We start from the raw sequence: 27,363 nt of genomic DNA on the forward strand, positions 1-27,363 counted from the left end.
GTGGAATAATAAAGAGATAGGATGGTCTACAACCACAATACTACTCTAATACTAGTCGATCTGATTAAACAAGTACATTTTATTGCAATGGCCGTTTCCTGTCAAAAAATCTTTTTGGAGTTTAAAAAAAAAATATGTATTAATTGTTTTACACCAATACATTTTTGTCTCTTTATTATGTCTACTTGATTAACATCCACGGGCATGAAGTCGATGGGGTCTGCTGAGGTGGGACCTGGAGGTGCCTCCCTGGATTGCTCCTCTACAGATGGCTCCGCTGCTAACCCCAGTACGTCTTCATGTTGTTAATATTAATAATTATATTTCCCTAACTTTTACTGCACCTTTTTTTTTAACTATGATTTCCGTTTCCTAATTCTATTTTTTACCAAATCTTCTTTGATCTATCTGTTTCTAAATTCTTGTTATCCGTGCATTACCTACCAACTTAGTTATTTATATTTCTATTGTCTTTTTTTTATTACATCAATCTAACTGCCTCTGACTCTGTACTACTATTAGTCTGTCGGTAGCTTTCTTTATCATTTATTCAGTTTTTCTAGTTAGCTTTCCCTCTCCCCTTATATTTTGTGGACTGCCTAGCGGAGGTACTACAGTAAGACTCAGAGAACACATTGGTCCTTTACTACTACTAGTACTACTACTCTGCTGCACAGAGTGCATGTCCAACTAAGGTATTCTATGCATGTGTGTTAGGATTAGAAGGCTTTCTTTTACTTTCTTTCTCATGCTCAATCAGTAAATAAAATGATGTTCACATTGGACACCCCAAAAAGGTGTATTTTTACTTTTTCTCGTCTAGGCCTAGTAATATTATTAGCAGCAGTTGATTGTGGACAACTGATTACCGTGCACCATGTCTGGAAGAAAGTATGAGGAGGAGGAGGGCACAATTATATTTTCTAACCAAGAGAGAGGACTCGAGAGACCTCATGTCTGATTGTCCACTCAGTTGGCCACTCTTTTTCTTTTTAAAAAGTTTTAAAACTCAGATTCACCAATAGTTCTAGCCACTGAGTCCAGTCCTTTGGGTTGTCCTCTTCTTAAGAGGCTTTTTGAAAATTGCCACCAACAAAATGCCCAAACAGATATTCTTCTTTAGTACCCGATTTGTACTAGTGATGTGTGTGGTTTAAGTATTATATTTTCAATGTTGCTAATGAAAAAAGATAGGGGGAGGCTTAAAGAGCATCTAAAAATGTGTAAACAAATTTCTAGGCGTACCGACCACCAGTGCCAGGGCAAGCAGGGAATACAGTGCCAGTCAGGAGGAAGAAGATGTGGCAGCTGCAAGGTGTTGAGCCAGCAGCAGTAGAGGTGGTGGTAAGTTATATTCCTTACTTATTGACAATACACACTCATTGCAAAGGTGTACACTGTACTGTTGAGAGAGACTAAGTTGTTGTGAGCAACGGTTAAAGAAGAGACCCTTTTTACTTAGAATTAGCAATAGCATTAGTAGCAGGAGTTGAGTAACTAATGGCCTCTTCTATCTGACTTCAACTCAGCTTGGAAAGTTTTATGAAGAAGACCAAGAGTCAGACGACCTTGATGGATGGGTTGAACGAAAAAGGAAAGACAGATTGAAGGAGGAAAGACTGGCAGAGAAGGATGAGTGGGTAAAGGAAGGGGACCCGGGATGCATAGGTGGCTGTTAAGATGCATGGGTTGTTGAAGGATGTGTGAAAGGTCAAAGAAAGGATACCTGCCTAGGTGGGGGAAACTGTATGGGTGATAGGAATCCTCCAGGGGCTTTGAAGGGTAAAACTTAAAGGCAAGTAATGATGCATGGGTGATGGTTTAAAAAATTGACCAGTGTATGTTGTTGGTGAAAGGTTTGTTAAGAGATTAAGAAGAATGATATCAATGTTTACCTGGATGGTATTCGATCTTAGCACAGGTTGAGACTGTCACTGGATGAAGAGATTGTAAATGAAAATAAACTGTGCCAGAGTAGCAAACCAAGGGTGAAGATAAGAATAAAAAAAGAATGCTAGAAGAGCAATGCAATGATAAATGGAAAAATCAGTGGAAAGGAACAAGGACTGTTTTTTTTCAAGGTTTTTGATTCAAGGTTGTATTTCCGAATACTCCTTTGACTCACAGTAGTTTGCAAGCACTATATAAATATTGTGTATGTATGTACCCATAACCACCCATTATTAATCACCTTCCTCAGACTCCGAGGCCCACTCTGTCATTTCGACCGTGTCATCCATGGGTGGCCTATCCAATGAATGGTTACACAATCAAACAATAATAGAATCTCACGTTGTCCCATATATAATAATTCATATCAGCTTGTTATAGTAGTCAGGATAGAAGTAAAATTGAACAGTTGCCATTGATTTAACAGAGTATGGCCATAATAGAAAAATAGATAATTGTGTAGTGGTAGACTACTGCTGCCCCACCTGTAGACAGTAGTAAAGTAACATGATTCTGCGACTGCGACACAAGTATCTCTGTCTAGGGTGCAAGCTGACTGATTTGGAATGCCTACAAGGTTAATCTAGCTAAACAAGAAGGAGAAGAAGAAGACTTGTCTACTCCATGGTGCCTAGTAATGCTTGAAACTCCCACAAACATTAGAGGAAGTGGGAGAATACCACACATGTTATGTACTGTGCCTGCTAGTGCTACTGTGCCACTATAAGTGTATGTGTAGAATTAATTTTGTTTTGCTAAGAGTATTGGTTACAATTGTATTTTTTCTTTCTTGATATATCTACTCCTTTACAACCAAAATAACAACCCAACAAGAAGGAGTTAGCAGCCATGGCCGGGCAACGGAAACTGGAGACCATCCTTGATGATAATTGGCAGCTGGTGGTTCTGGCGGAGGAGTAGGAGGTGGCAACTGCTGGCTGCATGGTGATGTTTTGGTTCCCAAGGTGCCATGGTGGTGGTAGTAGTAGTAGTAGACACTGAAAGTAGCATTTGTAAAAAAAAGAAAATGAGATATTCAGTCACCTGATGGAGACTAGGGAACGAGTAGTAGAAGTACAGTACACAAAAAGACTGCCAAACAAGAAACCATGATGATGATAAGCAATGCTAAATAAAAATAAACCAGAATGCCTGGAGGGCTAGCCTAGAACAAGTTGCAAACTGAAGTTGACTCAAGCTATGAAGCAGACAAGCAGCTTTGTAACATTTAGTGCTGGAACTAGGATGATTGATGAATTGATGCTGGCAATCAAATAAATTATGGTGGATTATGTTCCTTTGGAAAAATTTGAATATCGAATATTGTGCATGGGTGGGCAATCTAATATTGCCAGTGTGGGTTATAGCATATAAACTTAGAGCAGAAGAAGATCCTCACCCTGCCTTGAATTAGTGTTGCTTTCATCACGTCCACCCCAGCAAGTGTGTGATCAATAATTGGTGTAATTTAATTTAGTCACACCTCAGCCCAGGGGAAAAGGGTTAGGGTTTGATGAATGGTTGGGAAGGGGGAGTTGAGGGAAAGGTTTGATAAATACAAACACTACACATGGACAACACACAACAACACACATAATCTTGGCAGCCAACAAGAACAGGAGCATCAGCCCCAAAGACCTTGCTGTCAAAGTCTTCCAAAATGTTTGCAGCAGTATGAAATTTCTCCATGGCTACAGGCGCATCTTTCTGAGCAGCATTAAAAATGTCAGCACTGTCAAAACCTTTAGATATCTTTCCTCTAACCACCACAAAAGACATCCAGTGTGATGCACATGTAATCACAGTCTTGGCAACTGGTCCACATATCTGTTGTCAGGTGGATAGTGTGAACACCACTCTGCTGCAAAGCTTGTCCAAGCAATTCCAGCACGTCATGATATAGTGCTGGAACAGCAACTCCGGCGAAATAGTACTGGCTTCCATTTCGGGCAGATGGCTGCCACAAATTCAAGAAAACCCACCCCTCCCACAAAAAATAAAGGGAGGAGGTCCAGTGCTAACATTTTAGCCAGTTTCCTGTTGTATAAACGTGTCGTTCGATGATTGCGTTTGTACTTCCCCACCGACCTAAACATCCTGAGAATGATAGTCTGGATTTTTTTCTCTTCTGGTGCCACTGATGCAGGTGACTTTTTGACGCCAAATATTAGGCTCAGTGCACATTTTTTCATTGTGGTACTCTCTTGTATTGGATCCCCTGGTGTCTCAGCCTGACTCTTAAGCCATTGCGCTGTTTCTGATGATGATGTGGGTGGTGCCACTGCACTGCTGTGGGACAGGGCTGCTTTGTGTAACAGAGAAAATGTCTCTCGCTTGTTTACCTTCCACTGTGATCAGATCTTCTTCTTCATCCCCTCCACCAATAAGACCTGCAGTTTTGTTGCCGCTAAGATGGGACTCCCACTGGATCAAGTGATGTTTTCTCAGATGGGTTGTTTGGCCTCCAGTACCATAGTTTGTACCAAGCTAACCCCGACTAAATACTTGTACACAAATGGAGCATGTACCAATGTTCACCTCTTTCTTGCTAACCCAAAAAAAAATCCAAAACTGGGGAGGTCAATTTTCTGGTGCTGCTGGTGCCACTTGCAATGTCATATGAACTGGTAGATAAGCGTGATGTTTGACTCTCTGCAGTACCTACTTCTACTGAGGTGGTGGTTGGTTGCTGCCGGAGAAATATGGAAACTGGAGGAGGTGTTGGTGGTATCTGTGATGGTGGCATCTGTGCCACATCCCTCACTGCAATTTGAGATGGAGTAATGTTGGTCTTCACTTGGGTGAGACTAATGTCCATAATGACTGGCTTATCATCATCCTCCTCTTCTGCATCTACCCCCATAAGTCTAAGGTTTTCTGTATCCTTCCTTTTCTCTAGCCTTATGTCATGGTGTCTCACTCTCAGACTGAGGTGGCTTCCAATTGGGGTCTAGATCATCAGAAGGGGGGCTTGCAGAAGAAGTTGATGGAGTAACCCTTCTTTTCCTTGCAGGGGATCTGGAGGAAGACAATAGATCTTCTGAAAGAGTTGCTTGCTCTTCTTCTTCCTCTGCAGGAAAGTTGATATCCTGAACGGCCCCTACTTCGGAAGGAACAACTACTATTGGTGGGTGGTTGCTGCTGTTGTTGCCCACTTATCTGAGTTTCTTGCATTGATTGGGTACTGCTTTTCGATAACAATAAATCAATGTCAACATCACTGCTTATCAGCATTGCACTCGTGATTAGACTGGTTGCCTCTGCCTCAGATATGGGCTTGGGCCTAGGTTGGTGGGGTGGGTCCACTGATGTGGGGTTGCTGCTCCTAACTTGATCCCTGAACACCGCTGCTGCAAGCACCATTTTTTGATATCCCAAAAAAGGTTTTGGATGACATACCGGTCTTGGTAAGTGGCAGTGCCTTCTACCCACTGGTAACTTTCTTGGTACTGGACCTGGTACCGTTCTTGGGGCCATCTTCAAGATGTCAGCAGCATGCAGTGGCACACGTTTAAGAGATGTCTGTAATCACACATCACATGACGTCTGGCAGTATAATGGGTGATGTTGTCTCCTCCTCTTTTGTGCACCTAAAAGCAAAGAAGCAAGCAGAACATCAGTGAAACATGGCATTCATTGTTGTGGTTACATTTCAACTAGTACAAACAAATATAAAATATAACTTAGTGTTTGGTCACACCTGTTAGTGTTATTAATATTATTACATTTATGACCTCAGTATTTAAAAAAAACATAACAATACAGCGTAGCCATTTGTGAGACTTTGACTACAAGAGCTTTCATGATGTACTGCACACTCAGGAAGGATAGGAAAGAGGAAAGACAACAACAAAAATACAAACATAACGGACTCAGTTTGGCATTGTGCTTCATGTGGAATGCAGCATTCAGGAAGATGCAGCTGAGAATGGATTGAAGCAATAAGCCAATTCGAACAAAGGATAGACTTGCAGGCCTATGGCAAAAACAGTAAAGCACACTAACTGCCACCACAAAATGGCCACCAGCCACATGGTCACTCACAAGTCACAACAACAACAACAAGGAGGCCTGGATAACTATGAACTCAAGCAGGCCTATTTGGAGTTGGACACAGACTTTACAAAATGACCCCATGCCATATGGTGAGGCTCAGCCAAGGCTAATGCTGGCCCACTATTACAAACATTCTCACACACTGGCCAGACAAAGTAGGCATACTAAACAACACAGCTTTAATGCAACAATACCAAAAATGAAAATCTTCAAGGCTATAAAAAGGATTGCAAGTTACAACCATACACATCCAACAAAGGCATTTATTTAACACACATGAAAAAAGTGAAATAAAATATTTTGCATTTCAATCCAATGCCATCCATGTCCTAAATGATGTTTAAAATCAACAGACACCACAGAAACAGTTGTTTCATTTACCCATTAGTACCTCTGGGCCTATTGGTTGGAAAACCCATTGGCAGACTAGGCCACATAGTGAATCAATTCAAATCAATAAATTTGCAAATTTATTTGAAAAGGTGGTGAACTGTGCTACATTTTTTGCTGGATAAAAGATAAAAACATTGCATGCAAAACAACAACAAGCAAGGAGGCATGACCACCTTAAAGAAGGCTTGAGGCCTAATGTAGAAGCACATTGGCTGCCCCTTCACAAAATGGCCGCCAGCCACATGGCCGGGCCATAACAACAAGAAACGGAAGACAGACAATGCAGCCCTATGTCAAAAGCACATTTGCTGTCTTTCCAAAATGGCCTCCACCTACATGGCCAGGCTACAACAACAACAAAGAGAAGACAGACAATGCAGGCCTATGGCAAAATCACACTGGCTGCCTTTACAAAACGGCCGACAGCCATATGGCCAGGCCACAACAACAAGAAAGGGAAGACAAAGGATGCAGCCCTATGGCAGAAGCACAGTGGCTGCCTTCACAAAATGGCAACCAGCCACAAGGGCAGGCCACCACATCAAGAAGCAATAGGCCAAGAGGAACAAAGGGAAGACATGTAGGCCTATGGCAAAAGCACGCTTTCTACCACCATAAAATGGCCACCAGCCACATGTTCACTCACAACAAAAAGCAGGAGGTCAGGAAAACAATGAACTCAAACACACCTATATGGAGTTGGACACAGACTTTACAAAATGGCCCTTGGCCACTTTGGGAGACTCAGCCAAGGCAAATGCTGGCCCAGTATCACATACAAACTCACACACTGGCCAGACAAAAGAGGCATAGTAAACAACATAGCTGTATTGCAACAATGCCAAAAACAAAAATCCATAGGGCTACAAAAAAAGTTTGCAAGTTACAACAACCACATAAATCCAACAAAGGCATTTATTTAGCACACAAGAATAAAGGGAAATACAGGAAAAAATAGCATTAAAATCCAATGCCATCCATGCCCTAAATGATTTTTAAACTCAACAGACACCAAAGAAACAGTTGTTTCATGCACCTAGGAGTAGCTCTGGGCCTACTGGCTGAAAGGCCCATTGGCAGACTACTGGGCTAGTGAATTAAATAAATATGGCAAATTGATTTCAAACATTGAAGCAAATGTAGTGAACTGTGCAATATGTTTCCTTTCTAACAGAAGAAGAAATACTTACAAAGAAACAACTAGGCCCCCACTGAAACTACAGGTCACCGACCAAAATACATTAAAAAAATGATGAAAAGTTCAAAAATATCTAGGTGCATGGCCCCAATCAATCCAACTCCAAATTTCCAACTTACTTGTGAAATCTTAAATTCAGAGTCCTCAAAGCCAAAGAGATAGGATGCAGCAGACTAAAAGAGTGATCCTTCCAGTTCCAAATACAAATGAAAAGTGAAGAGGAGATGAACAAAGCACTCGGAGGTGCCTGCTGGACAGGAACAGGAAGTTTCAGACTCTGGGGCACTTCCTTCCTCTTTAAAGAAGTAGAAAAAAAGAAAAAGGACTCCTTGCACAAAAAAGTACAGCCAAATGTCAATCTGAGGAGTTATTTTAATTCAAATTGTCATTTCGAGAAGGTTTTGATGATGTTTGGTGTCTGATGGCGCACCCTAATGACGTGTTTGCCATCACAAACTCTCGCGGGACCTTGCAGCTGGCTAGCAAATCTCATGGCGCTCACGAACAAGCGCGAACACAAAAACCCTGCAAGCGGAGCAAAGGTTTATGCCCAGGGTTAAATGAAAGAGGAGTTTAAGGCTTCCCAAAGGGTTTTAAATGTCAAGTCGACATGGCAGTGTGGCACTGCCTTCAGGCTGCAATGGCAGGCCTAGGACACATTTTATAGGGCTACTTAGGTGGGTGGCACAACCAGTACTGCAGGCCAACTAGTAGCATTTAATTTACGGGTCCTGGGTATATGAAGGACCACCTTATAAGTGACTTACAAGTAAATTAAATATAGCAAACAGGTGTAAACCAATTATGCCATGTTTTATTTATTTATTTATTTATTTTTAAGATTTGTAGAGCGCAACAAATACCACAAGTGGTGTCTCAGCGCTGAGTTAGCAGAAAAAAGGCAGCACTCCCTGTAAATTATTGAGTAAATAGCCATGTCTTCAATTTCTTTCTGAAAATCATCAAAGATAGGCTGCTTTTTATGTGGGTAGGCAAAGAGTTCCAGAGTTTAGATGCGGCCACAAGGAAGCGTCTGTCTCCCCAAGTGACCGTTCTCACCCATTGAATACATAGAGCCGCAGAAGAGGCTGATCTTAAGACTCTGTTAGGGACATATCTACACAGAGATTCCCTGAAAAACTCAGGTCCCAGGCTGTTTAATGCTTTGTAGGTTATGCATAAAGCTTTAAATGTAGTTCTCTTTCTGACCGGGAGCCAATGAAGTTGGTGTATAATGGGGGAAATGGAAGCAAACCTTGGGGTTTTGGTCAGAATTTGTGCGGCTGCATTCTGTACCATTTGTAGTTTATTAAAAACCTGCTCCTGGGCATTCAACAGAAGCCCATTACAGTAGTCCACCTTGGACAACACCAAGGAGGACATGAGGGTTTTTCCAGCCGATAGAGGAAGGAATGGTAACAACTTTTTCACCTTACGAAGCGTAAAAAAGGATGAGGATACCACCGCGTTGGCATGACTGGTAAAGTTTAACTTGTTATCAAACAACACTCCCAGATTTCTGACCTTCGGAACCGGGATAGGTGGATTACCCATCTCCGAAGGCCACCAAGTTGGAGACCAAGATGGCTGTAGATCTCCAAACACCATTACCTCAGTCTTATCAGTGTTTAGTTTTAAGCAGTTCCTATCCATCCATTGACTAATTGCTCTCATGCCTGACTGGAAGTTAGCTGCGACCTCACTCCCGTTTTTTCTCACTGCCAGCACCAGTTGAGTGTCGTCTGCATACGAAGTCACTCCTATCCCAAAGGTTTTAATGACCCTCGCCAAGTCCGACACATAGATGTTAAAGAGTGTCGGACTTAGCGAGGATCCGTGGGGGACTCCGCAGGGCAACATAAAGGTCCGCGAATAGAAACTTCCCATTTTTACCGAATGATCCCTGTTCGACAGAAAAGAAGCCAGGAGTTCGACAGCTTTGCCCTGTATGCCCATGGCGGTGACACGGTCGATCAGAGTATTATGATCGACCGTGTCAAAGGCCGCTGAGAGATCCAACAGAATCAGGACTGCCGTGCCACCCTGGTCCATGATCTGTCTGATCTCCTCAGCGGCCTTTATAAGCGCTGTCTCTGTGCCATGGCCTCCTCTGAACCCAAACTGGGTGTTGTCAAGCATGTTGTTCTGGTCAATGTAGCTCGCTAGCTGTTTATTTATTACCTTTTCTAGTATTTTGGCAGGGAAAGGCAACGCTGCTATCGGACGATAGCTTTTTAGTTCTGAGGTATCAAGAGTAGGTTTCTTCAAAAGTGGCTTTATTATAGCTGATTTCCAGCTTTGAGGGTAATTCCCTGATTTACAGGTAGTATTGAAAATATTTTCCAATATTGGGGCCACCACGTCAATGGATGATTTTATAATGGCCGGTGGACAGGGGTCCAAAGGAGAACCCGACATGGTGGCTTTAATGAGATCCTTTATTTCTAGCAGGGATGGAGGGTTAAATTCAACCAAAGAGGGAGTAGTGGGTGATATGTTGTTCAGTGATCTTGAGGGTTCCACTTCTGTAATGTTATTAAATTTGTCAAAGATTTCTGTGACCTTAGTCCTGAAAAAATCAGCCATTTTGTTACAGAATTCTTGATTCGTATCTAAGGTTGTGGGAGTTGGAGTATTTGATAATATTGTCACTACCTGGTATAGTTGTTTGCTGGAGTTCTGGGCCAACTCTATTTGTTCGCAGAAGTATCTGCTTTTTTCCGTTCTTAATGTCTTTCGATAGCCTGACCATGCTCGTTTATATCTTTCTTTATCATTGTTGTCATAGCTGACTCGCCAGCGTCTTTCAAGATTGCGGCATTTCTGCCTCTCCAGTCTTAAAGATTCTGAGAACCAAGGGGCCGATGGTGTTACACGATTCGGGCGCAATTTCTTTAAGGGCGCTACTTGGTTAATAGTGTCTGTGAGCCATTGATTGTAATTATTGACTGCTAGATGAGAGTCTGACACTATAGGTGGTTTGTTGTTTTCAAGCTTCTCAGCTAAAGCTTTGGTATTTATGTTTTTCCAGTCCCTACATAGCCTATGATTACTTTTAGCCGTCTGTAAATTTTTGTGTCGTTTAACGGGGATGTAGAAGACCACTACTGCATGGTCTGACCACACAACTGGGAGAACCGTGGGGGGGGGGGGTGATAGCTGGATTGCTCGTAAATAGGCCATCAAGAATATGGCCTGCTGTATGCGTGGCTGCGGTGACTAGCTGATTTAGCCCAGCTGCCTTAAAATCATCAATGAGATTTGATGTATCTTTATCTGCTGTATTTTCCAGATTTTAGGGTGATTAAACCCAGATAAGTTGACTGGGGGTGAGTGCTTGCAATGTTCAACACTCCGTCCATCATCCCCTTTGGTTTTGCTTTGTTCACCCTAAGTTGGCAGGGTATGCCCAGACGTGGGTCCCTTGCTCACTTTGCCACTGGATTCAAGCTAGCCTGGCTGATGACAGCTGATTAACCTGAAACCGGTCCCAGGATGCTTGTTTCCGGTCCAGGAAAGACATGGCTTGGCAGTTCGGGCTGGACTGTTCCCATGAGGCACAGGGTCATGACTGATTTGCATATGGCTTGGTCCAAACTGGGGCAGTGTAGGGAACAAAAAGAACAATGGATTTTCACCCAGATCTCTTGACTATGGGTAAATGTGGGATTCATTAAGCATTCTGCCCATCATTTGTAGGCAGAGCACTTCTCACCCTAAGTGGGATGGGTATGCCCAGGCCTGCTTGCTGTGCCACTGGATTCAAGTTATCCCTGCTGATAAAGGGTGTTACACTGACTGAAACCAGTACCAGTATGCTTGTTTCTGGTCCAGAGAGGATCTGGCTTGGCAGTTTGGTCTAGACTGTTCCCATGAGGAAAAGTGTCATGACTGATTTGCCTATTGTTTGGTCCAAACTGGGTGGCACAGAGAGACAAAGAACAATGGATGTAACCCAAATGGCTTGACTGGGGGTGGATGTTTGATTCATTCAGCATTCCATACATCATTTGTTGCCAGAGCACTTTTAGAAAGTAGGCATTTTCTTGTTCACCCATTCTGTGTGCCTATGCCTGTTCGTATATTCACTCTCTGGTTTTGGAGTGACAGGAGCTGTGAATATGCATTGACTCCCGACAATCCCAAGGGGGTTGAGGTGTGTCCTGCCTTTCCTGGGTGACTCATAGCTGGGTGAATAGACCTAGTCTGCATTTAGAGTAGTGGGAGGAGTTTCACAGCACCTGAATAGGCTGTGTCTCCTTTGAAAATGCTGTCTCCACCGCCTGTAGTGATGCTGGGCTTGAGAGGACCAAACTGCTTTAGGCTGGGCTCAGATACCCTGGCCACAAAGAGAACAAAGAGAAAATGGGCTGTAAGTATTGGACCTTAAACCTCAGAGTACTAGATCACTTCTGGACTCAAAAGGAACCCTTGCCAAGGAGAAGAGCTGGAGAGCTGGAAGGAGTAGTACTGTCCATTTGCTGTGTGTGCTTTGCTGGGTTGACCTGAAGTTTCTGCTACTGCCAAGGAGAGGACAAAGACTGGAACTTTGCTGTCGACCTGCTTGAAGAAGAATCTCCAAGGACTTGTGTGTGCTTGCCTTCTATTCTGAACTCTAAAGACCACAAAGACTTCACTAACACCCACCGACCAGCACCTGGACCCCTCTGCTGACTCCTGCATTCACAAGGGTGCCAATTTTAGTTCAAGGGCAATGAAAATATTATGGTTAGTGTGGCAAAGCAAGACGCCATCAGCACCGTGTCCTGTGATGCCACAACCTGCACCGAGGCTGAGGGCACTTCTCGTGAAGTACATGGCACACTGCCCCACCTGCACCTCAGATTCCGACCACCCTTTGACACCTGCCATTATTGTCCTTCCCAATGCCAGCGCTTGCACCGACTCCATCACCACCAGCACTAGCATCATGTTATCGTGGAGCCGATAACTGTCGAGGGTGACTACGCAAACTCTTCAATGTCACATTGCTTAACTGGAATTGACGCTTCATCCCCGATGCCGCTTTACTTTCCCTATCTTGGATTTGATCCCTCGTCACCTCACGGACTAGACACCTTGCCTCCCCCATGGCAGAAAGGAACAAGCTTCGCCTCATCACTGACAACTAACCTTCAGACTCCATTCATCATCTGTTGAATTTGTTTCCAAGGAACTGTTGTTTGGGGGATTCATATGACTCTGTGCCTGACTGCGCACCTCGGGGTTGGCTCCCTACTTTGGATTTGTGCCTGTCAAAACATTGTGATAGCCCTAGGTGGAGCTGTTTTGTTTCTACCAGTTCTATTATTGAAGTAACCCTTTTAAAAGTGATATCTTGATATATCTATGATTCATTTTTGTTACATTTGTCTTTTTTGGTTTAGATAAAGATATTTTATTGTTCTAAACTGTTGTGGTGTCTATATGTGGTGTTTTCACTGTGTTACTGTATGTTTGGGTACAAATACTTGAGACATTGCCTTTAGGATAAGCCTGTGTGCTCGTGTCAAGCTACCTAGAGGGGGAGCAAGGGTTATCTAAAGTGTTTAGTCTCCTTACCCTGATTAGAAGGAAGGCTCCCTTCCTAGGCAAAGGTGCATACCTCTGTCAACTAGAGACCCCCAATTCTAAAACATCCACTGCAAGAAGGAATTCTCATTTCTCATCAAAGGAGTTCTTGACCCGAACATCAAAGTTCAGCAGATCACTTATTTACTTGATCTCTTACTATCATCTGCAATAAAACCATTACCTCTAACTGGAAGGACACACACAATGCATCCATTCAAGCTTGAATCAACTGGATATCGCATAACAGAGGGCCAACAACAGCACCTTAAAACACTCCCCCTGGAAATCACAACAAAGACCTATTTGAAAATGCTTAAAAGACAACTTTGCTACTAGCAAACCACCATAAACTAAGCAAGTTAACGTGACTCCTCAGCTTGATTTAGTTAGCCCTTATACACTCCAAGAAAAGAGACAGAAGTTTTCAATGAAATATGTGCCCTTATACCGTAGTCCTTCCCTTATGATCCTGCTCTGTATCCATTTCCAGACATGTGAACACTTTACTTATTCTAATGTTGAGTATGTATACATCCACTGTACTATGGCAGCCTTCTCCAAGAGACTTTTTGATTCATTTTTGTTCTGGTATTTATTTATCCTCCCCTTTTTAATTACTTTGTATCCCCTATTATGATTTTTTTCTGTGAAAATAAATAAAGCTTATTTTGAAAAATAGTAAAATAAAACTGGACTATTCTCCTCGGTTGCCTGTGGTAAAAATAAAAGAAAACAAACTAGTTATTTTGATAATATTATCAAGTTGCAGAAATAAATCATCCTTTGCATTATTAAAAACACTGGGATGTATTTATGGGAGGCTTGTGCCATCAGAGTGCCATTTTTTAATGCTCTGGCAATGCAAGCCTCTCAATCATATCTGTGAAGTGAGGCAAAGTCACTCTGAGTGGCTTTTCATGGTTTCATAGATATGGAGTAAGACAAAGCAGCGCAAGTTGCTACCTTGCCTTACTCTGCGTCAAGGAGGCATTCCATGGGCATTGCAGTGGGTTTTCTGATCCAGCACCCATGCATTTTGATGATGCCCCAGATTTACTTAATCACATAAACTTGGGGAAGTGCCAAACCCTTACGCCTCCCAGAGCAGGCGTAACAAGGAGAAATATTTTATTTCTGATCGTGTTTTCGTCTTTCCCTCTGTGCTGCATTCTGTGGCATTCATGGAAAGACTAGACCGCCTCTCAATACTGTTTTGGTGCAGGAAGGTTCCCCGTCCTGCACAAAAGCAATCGTACCTGCAACAGAAGCAAATCTTGCACTATGGTGCAAGGGTTCCTATGTTGGTGCTAGGCAGGAAATTCTGCATCACAACAGGGGGAAAGGATAGGAATGCACTGTATTTCATAAATACAGTCTATTCCTGCCCTTCCACATTGGTATTAAGCAGCGCAGCGAGAAGACTTCTGGTGCTGCCCTGCGCAAATTTCTCATAAATGAGACCCTGAGTCTGTCTGTAGAAGGAAGAGAATATTGAAGCTGTTCTTTTCAAAGGGCAGCTAGCAAGGGGCATTGATGTAAATTACAATGGTTAAAATGTGTTTAGAGATCTTTAACTGATTATTGTTAAAAAAAACTATGGACAATGGGCAGGGCCAGTTGAACTTGGTAATCAGTGGATGAGGGTTTTACTACATAAGTATGACTTTACTACACTTTGTACATGTCCCTAAACATCTATTAACCTGCAAGAGTCTCACTCACAGAAAATGTACATACTATGCTCAAACAGCTGTAGGAACCTGGTTCTATATATTGTGCATGAAAACGAAGTACACTGCGCAGAGAGTCCAGTGGATCCCAAATTGGTGTACAGAGGCAATAGAAGATAATACTAACGATCTATTTGTCGTAGTATGGGAGAGCAGTAAGGCTTATTAGATAAATAACATCACATTTTATATAATTTGTCCGACCAAGAACTTAATTTTAACGTAAGTACTTTTTAAGATATGGGTTTTCAAAGTTCGCAAAATATCACACTCTTGTGCGCAATTTCACACCAAAGAAGTTGATGGGAAAATGCATATAAAATCATGCAGTTGGATCTCGAGTTTTACCTTCTGGGTTTATTTTAAGTAGCAAGGCAGGTCCAATGTTCTACCACTGGATTGTCAGGAGTGTCCCGGATTTGGCTAGTATCAGTGTGCTGAGGTCATTGATAGCAGGTTTGCTACAGAGTAGAGGCTATCAGAAAACACATTACACAAGAGGACTTAACGGTAAGTCTGCTGAGTACCACTCAAGGGAGCAGATCGTAAGGGCCACAATCAGTACCCAAATAGGACAGGCTGGGTGCAGAGCAGATAGGTCAGCCAGGCGGCATGCATCAAGATGTCTTTGCAGTCAGGGGCAGGCAGGTTGAAGGGACAATTTTGGGACAGCTTGACCACTCACATAGTGGGTCTCAGGGTTCCTGACATCCCTTGACTGGTACTTGCTTCCTGGGCAGGTGGAGTCCAGACTGGACTCTTCGTCTTGGTGAAGGTTACAGGGGGTCTACAACCCCGGATTTGGTACAGCACAGCTCTGGTTGGTCGTGGTGTCTTCACACTGTGGGGGAGACAGATCTAGGCCTTCAGACCTGATGTACCTATTTTTGCTTGGATGCTGTGTCGGAATCATCGGGTAGCAGCAAATTGGTAAACCAGACTCTGAGGGTTTGTTGCCTGCGTACTCAGTCAAAGATCTTTATTCGGAAAAAATAAATCCATAAAAGTACACAACAATTGTTATGACATGCAATACAATACAAGAAATGAGACAACTGGCAAATATGATGATATGTCTGATGTGCAAAAAGTGCAAAAACTTTTTTTTTAAAAAGAGACAAGGCAATATATACAATCTAAAAAATTTCTTAAAAATAGCGACAGTTATCCACACAGATACATATAAATATATATATACACAGCTTAAAACATATAACAAACGAAGGTGATATAAGGTGCAATATGCAGATTGTAAATTCCTATCAATCAATACTCAAAGTAGCTCGTGAGCGAACAGCAGCCTTTAAAAAACAGCTCACTCTAAAAATAATTTCATCAGTACCTAACATTAACAGATTCCTCATAGCAATCTTGAAATCAACCAGATCGTGTTTCCTGCAATAAGGCATTAAAAAGTGCATAGTAAACAATTTATAAAAATCACAGAAAAACATGAAATGCATGAGGCTTTGTTTCATACACGGGTTACAAGGACAACCTAGTGTTTCCAAATGTTTATTATAACCCAGTGGAAAATTTAACAAATTTACTATACTGCCGTCCCGGAAACGGAATAGTAAACTTCTATTCCACCTACCAAGATTTAAACGTAGGTATTTCCGGGGTGGGGCAGTGTAACTAGAAATGAGCTCTGAATGGCCCAAATATTTGGCAACTGTACATTTAGGGAAGTGTATCCTTTCCCGTTTCTCTCTGTACAGGTTAAACAAAGCCCCTTGAATACACTTCTTATGAGAACGATCAATAAGGTTAGGAGATGTAAACAAATAGCCATACCCAACATCTATTAAGCTTTCTTTTACTGCTTTTAACCATGCTATATAATGTGCCCTATCACATTTTAGGCAGTCTAATATTATGTCTTGGGTCAATATGGCTGCCGGGTTCGTCCATAGCTTTAACCAAAAAAGGGCAGGCCTTGATCTAACAAAGTCCTCAATATAGGGGATGTTTAATTCACTATGACATATGTAATTTGAAGCACATATAACTCCTCCCAACGATTTCCGACAGAATCTATTTTCTTCCGTCTGGATATGGAGACAATTTGTATATCCCCATACCTCGGCACCATAAGTGCCGGTAGGGATGCATTGTGTTTGGTAAATCTTAATTAATGGTGTTATCACATCCGCATGGTTGGGTTGGCGTAAAGAAATTATGGAGTTAATGGCTTTACCAAATTTGTTTCTGGCATAAGAAACATGCGGTTGCCATGAACCGCTGTTCGAAAACATCAGCCCCAAATATGGAAAAGTACATGTGCTATGTAAAACATTCTCCCGTGAGGTTATCCTTGTAATTTTATGCTTCTTTGGGCCACAGGACATAATAAGGGATTTTTTAAAATTTGTACTTAAACCCAGATCAGCCATAAAGCTAACGAACCCTGAGATTAGAGTACGCAGGGCCTTTGGAGTGCAGCCCATTAGGACCGCATCGTCAGCATAAAGAAGGGTGGGTAACGGCATGCCCTTAATATAAGGTACATCTTTAGTTAGGATTCCTAATGAGCTGCTCAATTCATTAATATATAAGATAAAAAGCAGCGGGGCCAGGACGCAACCCTGTCTGACCCCCCTGTCGATTAAAATATCATCTGAAACTTCACCATAACAGTTAATGCGCACACTGGCTCTTAGGTTGCTGTGAAGGTAAGATAGGAAATGCACCCAATTTTCATCTAGACCATAAGTAAGAAGGGCAGTCCATAAACGGGAGCGGTTTACAAAATCAAAAGCAGAACTCAGGTCCATAAAACCAAAATATAAGGGGGATTTTTTGGCAATTGAATATTTGGCCATTATCAAGTTTAAATGTAGGCACTGTTCTACCGTGCCCACCTTACTACGAAACCCTAGCTGACTTGGGTGAAGAATAGAACTTTCCTCCGCCCAAGTTCTAATTCTTTTAAAAATTACCCTGCCCAATACTATCAAGGTGTTATCAATCAATGATATTGGGCGGTAGCACCCAGGGTCAAGCCTATTACCTTTTTTAAAGATGGGGACGATGGTGCTATTTGACCAAGTTTCAGGGATGGATTCATTTGTTAAATTGTTAAAAACATTGCATAATAATAGAGCCCAGAAATTAGTTTCACATTTTAATTGGTCGATGGAAAGACCATCTGGGCTGGGTGCTTTATTACTGGCGAATTCAGTAATAGCATCCTCTACCTCAAGCAATGTGATGTTTAAGGGAGTTGGAGGAGGAAGGTTTACTACAGGGTGATCAGGTACAGTATAAATCATTGAAAAATGCTCCACCCACGCAGGTCCCAGGATATTACAATTGATCGATGTTATATTCGAACCAAGTGATCTTAACTTCTTTACCTCCTTCCAGAAACCCGGGGTGTCTTTTAGGGCGGCTGAAAGTGCTAAAGATTCCCAATGACCTTTAACTAGTTCATTTGATCTAGTGCGCAGCGTGGATTTGTATCTTGCTCTCAGAAGCCTTACCTGGGAAATATCCCGTGGTTCGGCCATGAGAGCAACCCTTAGATCCCGGTTTGCCTTTGAGCAAGAGGCATCAAACCATTTTGGGGCTCCCTCAGCTTTCCTTGATGTTGACTTGGAAATTTCGCTTTTTATTGCGGAGCAGAGTTCCCCAAAAGATTGAATCAAGTTGCCCCCGCAATTATCGATATCTAGACAGTCCGAGATCAATACAGGATATTTCCTAATTACGCTGCCCAAAACACCTCTGTTATCCACTCCCCTCCAAACAACCCTTAATCCATCCGTTGTCGCCGCCAAGTTAGCTGCGCCGATTTCCCTATGTGATGTTTTCCCCCTTGATAATTTCAGATGAATCACAATTGGGTAGTGGTCACTATATACATTGCACACTACCTCTGCCTTTGATAAAACATCGGCAAGGTAAGATGAAACAAATATATAATCAATAGTTGTTGCACTCCCATGACCGATGTTAGTAGGGACTGGTTTAGTGCTTGTATCGTTACCAGCAAATTCCATAGAGTTTAAGAGTTCTCTAGTTGCAAGGAGATCGGATAATTCTACGCCTCTCCTGCATGGGGGATTATTTAAATGGATGTGAGCATTAAAATCTCCTCCTAAACAAATCCCATCAAACTTCCCGTATTTATGCCCCTCTATTATATCATCGAAAAAATTAAACAAGTCTAAAAATTTACGGTTCGGATGGGATAAAAAATCATTATTATAAAAGTTTATCAGACATAATTTTACCTCTCTTACATATACCAGTGCCATAAAACTTGGGTTATTAGTTTGTATTGCTTCTATTTTTACCTCTGCTATTATTTTTATCCAAATTGATAAACCCCCACTTGGCCGGCCTAAGGGTGGGGATGGCACAATACTGTTGTGACAGCTATACCCTTCTAATAACAGATTAGTTGTACTCCAAGTTTCCTGGAACATTAAAACATCATAACAATTTACCCAATCCTTCCAAGCTTTGTTTTCTAATTTTGCCCTTAGCCCTGCAATGTTCCAACTTACAATGGACAAATTCTCACAAACACGAGGACAAACATCATAAGTGGCAATAGTTGTTAAATTAGACACTTGATCACATTGAGGGTTTAATGGCAGAGGAGGGTGGGGCAATGACAGGACCGTCCCAGAATCTACAGTCTTTAAAGAATCATCAGCAAAGGGCAACACTGCAGCAGAATCTTCCAGAGTTGCAGGCAGTCAATCTAAAGTGCCCTGGTCTGATAATGCTGAGAATCTATTATATAACGGGAATGTTGGTGGTGATTGCAACAATCTGTTGGGGGGTCTGTAAAAGTAATTCAGAGGTAAGGGGGTCACCACGGTAGATGGACCATTCTGAGTATTCTTCCTGTTTAGTAAATATTTTACTACGCCCGGATTCCTGAAGTTAATTGTGATACAATCTTCATTGATATTTTTAAACAGGGGACCGACCCAGGTCACCCGGCGAGCAGAGAGAATTTCATTTGTTATGTCGTAGCCAACCCCCTTGTGCTTAGTTAACCAGTCAATACATTTGTTGTGTAACTGTACCCAAGATTCGCTTTGGCCCTCCCTAAGTGGTGGTATACCGGCCAAAACCAAGACATAAGGGCACGATTCAGGAGGAAGATGTAAAGCTGGACCTTGATGTTTTATTGGTCTATTATCCTCAGGTTGAGCCCTGTGCTGGCCAGGTCTGGTAGGTACTTTCTGCTTAGCTGTACCAGTGGGGGGATGCTCTTTTTGGTAATGTTTGTGGTTTTAATCAGACCGGAAGATGGTGGAGGAATGGGAGGCGGGATTTTCAAGATTTGTGGAGAATCATTTTGCTTTGTGTTAGCTTCCACTGGTGTCAAGGAGGGAATGTTAACAATTGGTACCCCTGTGGCCCCTTGAATTTTAGCTAAATCACAATTTTTATTGGGCTCTCCGTTGGATAGAGTATTAGTAATAGACTCTAAATCTTTTACCAAATGGTCGCCTCTAATTTGGTCTAGACAGACCATCCCTTTCCTCTTAGCTTCATCATTTTTCACAAGAGTCTCCAGTCTGTCAAACCTTTTAAAAATAATATTAAATTGTTTCATCATTTGACCTTCAAGTTGTTTAAAAATTGTATCTGCAACAGTCTCTATAAGGTTTCCCTGTGATTTAAATTGATGAACATTTTCAATAGGAAAATCCGTCTGTGTGCAGATTGAATTAGTACCATCATTTGTTATCACGGTATCACAATGTTCCCCTATGTCCAAACAAACTGTTGGGGCTTCTGTTTGACGCTTTTTCCCCCTAGACCACATACTCTGTGGGGTAGGCTGATTAACACTCCTAGGGGGCTGCTTCCTCTTGTTTAAAACAGTCTTTGCTGGGCCCCTTTTACGTTTTGCTCCTGCAGTCTTAATATTTACTGTTGAGGGTGCAGAATCGCTAGCAACATCAGTAGCTATAACAAGGGTGTTTCCTTCTTGCGATGCAATAGATGAGCTCGCCGCAGAGCTAGATTTTACTATAATTACTTCTGGCAATAGGGGTATAGTGTGATTAGGACTTATAACAATGGTCGATTGGCCATTACTTTGAGAGGCCAGAGAAAATCTCCTTTCAGTCTCAGCGATCTCATTAAATGCATTTTCCAGGAGACTCTCAAAGGAAAGTTGTAGTGATGCAGGGGCTTCGGTAATCTTCGTATCCATATTAATTGTACTAGTGGAGGTGTTGTTACGTTCCCCCATAATGGACGATAAGTCTCACCTTCCAATGGAAGTTAGATGGGTAGCCCGCCCGACCACTGTTGACCTCTGAGGGCCTCAGAGGGCCCGCCCTTTGCCCGGGCTTAGCCCGGCGCACGCCCGCGCGCGTCCCGCGACGCGGACGGAGCCTACGCCCTTTGAAGCGCCTCCGGGCGCGCTGTCAGGCGGAAGTGGGCGGAAGTGCTCGCCGAGCACTCTGGGAGCTGTAGTCTCCCCGCGGCGTCCACAGGCTTCACTGGACCGCTGCGGCGGGAGAGAACTGCAGCGTGAGCACCCCAGAGGCGGCGAGGCAACGAGCAGGTGAGTGGTCCCAGGTCTGGTGCCAGCCGTCCGCTGATGGAAAATGCCCCCGCTCCACAGATGGAGCCTACGCCCTTTGAAGCGCCTCCGGGCGCGCTGTCAGGCGGAAGTGGGCGGAAGTGCTCGCCGAGCACTCTGGGAGCTGTAGTCTCCCCGCGGCGTCCACAGGCTTCACTGGACCGCTGCGGCGGGAGAGAACTGCAGCGTGAGCACCCCAGAGGCGGCGAGGCAACGAGCAGGTGAGTGGTCCCAGGTCGGGTGCCAGCCGTCCGCTGATGGAAAATGCCCCCACTCCACAGATGGAGCCTACGCCCTTTGAAGCGCCTCCAGGCGCACTGTCAGGCGGAAGTGGGCGGAAGTGCTCGCCGAGCACTCTGGGAGCTGTAGTCTCCCCGCGGCATCCACAGGCTTCACTGGACCGCTGCGGCGGGAGAGAACTGCAGCGTGAGCACCCCAGAGGCGGCGAGGCAACGAGCAGGTGAGTGGTCCCAGGTCTGGTGCCAGCCGTCTGCTGATGGAAAATTGCCTGCGTACTGCATGGAAGGAGTTCCTGTAACCCAAGGGAGTTCTCTGGTTATTGGCGTAGAGCTGGAAGTGCTCCAGGGTTCCTGGAGGTGACACAGCTGCAGGACAAGACCGCACACCACAATGGTTGAGTACTAGAAGCAGCAGGCAGGGTCTCGTGCCAAAATTCTGAAGCAGGTCCACAGGTTCGCAGCTCTTCTTTGTCCGTAACTTCTTTGTAGCCATCATATTTAATTTCAGGGTCCAGAGATGCCTCTTAAAAACTAAATTTGGGATTGTTAACAGTGGTGGCAGGTAGTAGTCAATGGGCTACTTATCTTTAGGGTGTCTACACCTTCTAAGTTACCACTTCCTATGAACAGGGGCACTACCCTAGGCCTGATAGGTTAATTCCTCCATGTCAAGATGGAGGAAGTGGAAAAGTAATGTCCACATCACCTGTCCTACCTTAGGGTTGGTACTGGCTGAATGTGGGCACCCCTCCTGTTCTAATCAATTTTTCATCTTGTCCTCTGGCCAAATATGGAGCAGGATATGTGGGCAATCAGAGATACCTGGGTTGCAGCTCAAAGGTAGCATCATCTTCAAAGTTTCCCACCCTGGAATGCCATTCTGGTTTGAGCTGGCTTTGTTCCTGGCCTCGGAGCATACATGTTCTCACCTTGTGAGGTCAGAAGCGGGTTTGGTAGTGGCAGGCTTGCTAAGACTAGTCAGAGACTACACCAGTGTTTGGTAGGTTTTCAGGGGACCCTCTAAGGTGTCCCCTGTGTGCAAGTATTAATAAATCCATCAGAGGCATCAGTGAAGATTTATTAAGACAAGGGGCCAGATGTAGGAACCCTAATACCGGTCGGTAACGGCCGAATTCGGCCGTTACCGACCGGTATTTGGGTTTTCTGATGTAGGGGGCCTATATTTTACAGATTCTGTAAATTTACCGAATCGGTAAATTTACAGAATCGGTAAAATACCGAATCGGTATATATTTACCGATTCGGTAAATCCATATGTAGATGACACTCCTGAGAGGGCCACAGGCCCTTAAGAGTCGGTATTTTACCACCCAATCCTATTGGGTGGTAAAATACCGAATTCAGGTGTGCATGCACATCTGTGCAAGCACACCTGTGCAATGTGACACACAGACATGCCCTTAGGGCATGTATGTGTGCCACATGGCACACAAGCCTGTAGTTGGGGTGCTAGAGGGTGTCAAAGTGACACCCCCTGCACCCTTGCAGGATTCGGTATTTACAGATTCTGTAAATACCGAATCTGTATTTCCCATTGATTCCTATGGGCTTCAAGGCCCATAGGAATCAATGTGAAATACAGATTCGGTATTTACAGAATCGGTAAATACCGACTCTTACAGAATCGGTAATTGAAATATGAAAATTACCTACATCTGCCTCCTTCCGATTTACCTACTCTTAAATACCGATTCGGTATGAGTCGGTATTTAAGAGTAGGTAAATCGGAATTACCTACATCTGGCCCAAGATGTTTAGTACCAAACATCTTAGGGTACAGTGAAGCCATCATGGAGCTAGGAAACTCTTAATGACAAGTACCAGGCCCATGTTTTCTCTATGGCTTCCCTCAGCACTTACAATATCCAAAATGGACTTAGATATTGTAGGGTCATATCTGTTCATGCAGATATGTCTGCACATGGGATATAGTGGACCCTGCCTTAGGGAAGCAAGGCCTGCAGTCAGAATGACTTATCTATACATCATGCAGTGTCTGTGGACATGGTACTCAGGGCTGTGTGCCATATTGACTCTTCAATTTTCTCTGCACCAAGACACGCAGCCTGCAAAGGCAGTGTGCATGACTTGGAGGGAGGTCCACAGGGTGGCCCAATTTGTGCTGCAGCCCTAGTGGACCCTCTTCAGTGTCAATGTCCTAGGTACCAGGGATAGCATTTACTAGGGACTTATACGGGTTGCTGAAGATGTGTCAATTGCAGTACAGGTTTAGGGAAAGAATACGGGTACTGGGAACCTGGTTAGTAGGGACCCAGTATACCTCAGTTAAAGTTGCATCACAAACCAGGGAAAAAGTGGTGTTGGGGGGGTACTACACCAAGAACCCAGTTTCCTACAACAGCTAGCAGCTTCCAGGCTCGTAATTTGCATCATTGCCTATGCTATTCAGATCCAGCATTCAGTTGTAAGCAGCAAATAAATTAACCATTCTATGATTCATTGCCACTAGTAGTAAAAGTATATTTGGGGAAAAATAATCCCTTAAAAACCATTAGAAGCGTCATCAATCATATTAATATATGCGATGTACATTAGTTTATAAAATCTGTGTAAAAATAATAATATTACTCTCAAAATTGTTTAAAAAAATTGATTGATCTATCATCAGTTATTGTTCAGTGAAACACAGTGTTTCCTTACACACCATGCATATTAATACAATCTGGACAGGGGGGTATTCGGAAGCCCTAATAAGGCTGAATAAGACCATTGAGAAAATGTCTAACTTTTTAATTTTAATGCCCAAAAATAGTTTAACCCATATAATTAGATGATGGGAGGCTCTCCCTACCGCAAAAGTCTGTGTTCCATTGAACTATTGGGTGCTTTATGCACTAGTATTAGCTACTGATAAATTATTACAGTGGCCACATCTTCAACTGCAAGCCTCAGTGTAATGTGACAGAACTGCCTGAGTTTGGACAACAGGTAAGAAGTAGCAACATTATTAATTTTATCATTGTTACTAGATGGATATAATCATGATAAATGCTAATATGCTCAACCTACAAAATGAATGGCCTTTATCAGAGCCCCATCTTGCTGAAAAGTTTGCTACATTACCCTAGTGTGGTGCTCTGCAACATTGATATCAAAAGTCAAGCTTACAGTTTTTCAGACCTTTCACTCGTTTTGCTCGACTTTTTCCTGACCAACATCAACATTTTATTAAATAAATATTTCTGTGATGCAACAACTAGGCAATCTGGATTCTTAAAAGAAATGTATGCCCCCCCTCAGGAATCAACTACATATACAGGTACAGCTAAGCCTATGTCCTGACAGTCCCTAAAACTATTTCTCATTCTAGCTACTCCAATCAATACATACATCCTGGAATTATCTCATGATAGGTGGAAACAGATAATATTATATTGTTCAATGGAGAAAAGTATGTTTACTTCTTTTACTTGTTTTGATTTCTATAAGTCTGTTAGAATGTTTTTGGAGATTGCTCTTTCAAATAATGTAGTTCTTATGGCTTATTTTACTCTAGTTGCCCGTATTCATAGTTTCTTGTTTCTGCGTTTTGTTGCTTTTGCAGGGGACTGATGTGTTCTTCATGCTTGGTACTGTATTGTGGGATCCAGAAAAATTCAGTAGCCCAGAAGAATTCACCCCTCAGAACTTCTTGAATGATGATGGCAGTTTCAAGAAGAATGATGCTTTCTTGCCATTTTCAGCAGGTACAAATTAAAGCTGTATTCTCAACCAATGGCATTTATCACACATTAGTACACTTCACCACTGCACTGGTCCTGATGATGTCGTTTCTCATGGCAGATGGAAATAATTAAAGGCCTGTCAGAAGATGGAATAATTTCCAGACAACATCAAGTAAAGATGGTGGGCCCAATTCAAAAAGGTACTACTCGTAAAAGTCCGTTGTGAATGCTAAAAGTTGAACTTTACGACTTTTGGTATTCACAAAGGGCATTTACGGGTAGTAAATGCCCTTTGTGAATACTGAAAGTCATAAACTTTGACTTTTGTCTCATTTTACCTTTGTGAATCGGTCCCGATAATTTTAAATATTGACCATGAAGTGGTTGTTATAGTGGTTGCCATTCCAGTGACAAGTTCATGATTTTGGATGAACCCCTAACAACCTGAAAGAGGATGATTTAGAGATTGGTTGAAGAAGGGAACTTATGATAACCACATCACCTAGATTCGGTCTAACATCCTGATTGGGTAGCAGTGCGCAGACCCATATACGGATCCTGCTTGCTTCTCAGCTAAATTGAGGCACAGTAGAATGGAACCCGCTGGCAGTCCGAATCCCAGAGACCACAGGAGCAGGCCACTGAGGCACCTGAATCTGCTGGCTCACTTTAAAATTTGGAGTAAGCAGTGATGCTAGTGAATGAGTGCACTCCATTGGGTGGAGGAGTTAAAGATTGCCTGTGCCTCATCAACATCTAATGTCCTCTTCCTTCCACTAAGCTTCAAATGTAGCTCTAGAGCCTCCATGCTCCCAACCTGATTTCCCTCTCTATTGGAACACTGAGCTGCCTGTCTCATAGAAATCCACACAATGTGAACTGCCATCTCCTGTTGAGGGTACTCTACATTGCATGGGTACATTGCCACCACTGGTTAAGTGTTGTTTACTGCCTGACCAGCCTTCCAGGTGCCAGATCCCATGGTACAAAGTGCAGGCAAGACCTCCAGCCCAGTCAACTCCCATGTCCCGAGCGGCAAGAACCAATCCTACTAAACCAGATTAGACAGCCTCTGGCCATTAATAAGATTGACCCTGTTAGAACTGGGATTTCTGGTTGGCTAAGGCTTGTGCCAAAGCCAGGCAGAAACCACCACTCTAGTCAGGGCAAGGGATTACACGCCAAAGATAACCCCTGCTCACCCCCTTGGTAGCTTGGCGCGAGCAGACAGGCTTATCCCGGAGGCAACATGTAAAGCACTTGCGCACGCACACAGCAACAACATCCCAGGCACACTACAAAAGGAACTCCACACAAGGTTATATAAAAATAACTTTTGTATTGTCAAAACACATCAGATAGTAATCACACAATATACATTGTGCCAACTGGCACTGGCAATATTCACAAGGGATTATTTACACCGGACAGGGCCACCTGGGCCACTGTCAGGATCAACACTTAGCAGAAATTGGTACAAGTAAAAATAGATCATAAACCTACAACCAGCAACTACTGGTAATCACTGTACTCCACCTCAACCTGTAACATAAACTACATTACGTACTCTTCTCACTAGTCTAAACACATTAGACCCCACCTCCTAAGTATAACTCACATTTAGTGGCATAAAGCACAGAGTGAAGTACATTCTCACTGACACAAACCTACATAGGTAAATCCATCTCTAGAGGTATCAAACACAGGATGCGTAAAACATACTAAATGTATTACATTTCCTAGCACTTAGAGCACATAAATAACATTAGGGCCTTAGGCCCTCTACACATACCAGCCCCCCTGGCCAACTGGCCATCAAGAAGGGGCTCAAATGCCCTGAGTCCAGAATGTCAGGGCGCGCTGCCAATGCAGCGCCAGTCAAGGGTGCGCCATCTGCGCAAACCTAAACGTTGCAGCTGCCCACTACTTGCTGGGCAGCTGAGAACAAGAACAG

At 43.1% G+C, this 27,363-nt stretch overlaps 1 protein-coding gene across 1 annotated transcript in view; it reads left to right on the forward strand.

Moving 5' to 3' along the window:
• Nucleotides 1-27,363, forward strand: part of LOC144781939 (cytochrome P450 2G1-like) — a 729,499-nt gene that overhangs the window by 632,864 nt on the left and 69,272 nt on the right. Inside the window, exon 9 of the mRNA XM_078661027.1 lies at nt 25,289-25,430. Within this exon, the coding sequence (XP_078517153.1) occupies nt 25,289-25,430 (142 nt within the window). The remainder of the gene's footprint in view (nt 1-25,288; nt 25,431-27,363) is intronic.

This window comes from Lissotriton helveticus, chromosome 9, assembly GCF_964261635.1.
Source record: "Lissotriton helveticus chromosome 9, aLisHel1.1, whole genome shotgun sequence".
NCBI classification, from domain to species: domain Eukaryota; kingdom Metazoa; phylum Chordata; class Amphibia; order Caudata; family Salamandridae; genus Lissotriton; species Lissotriton helveticus.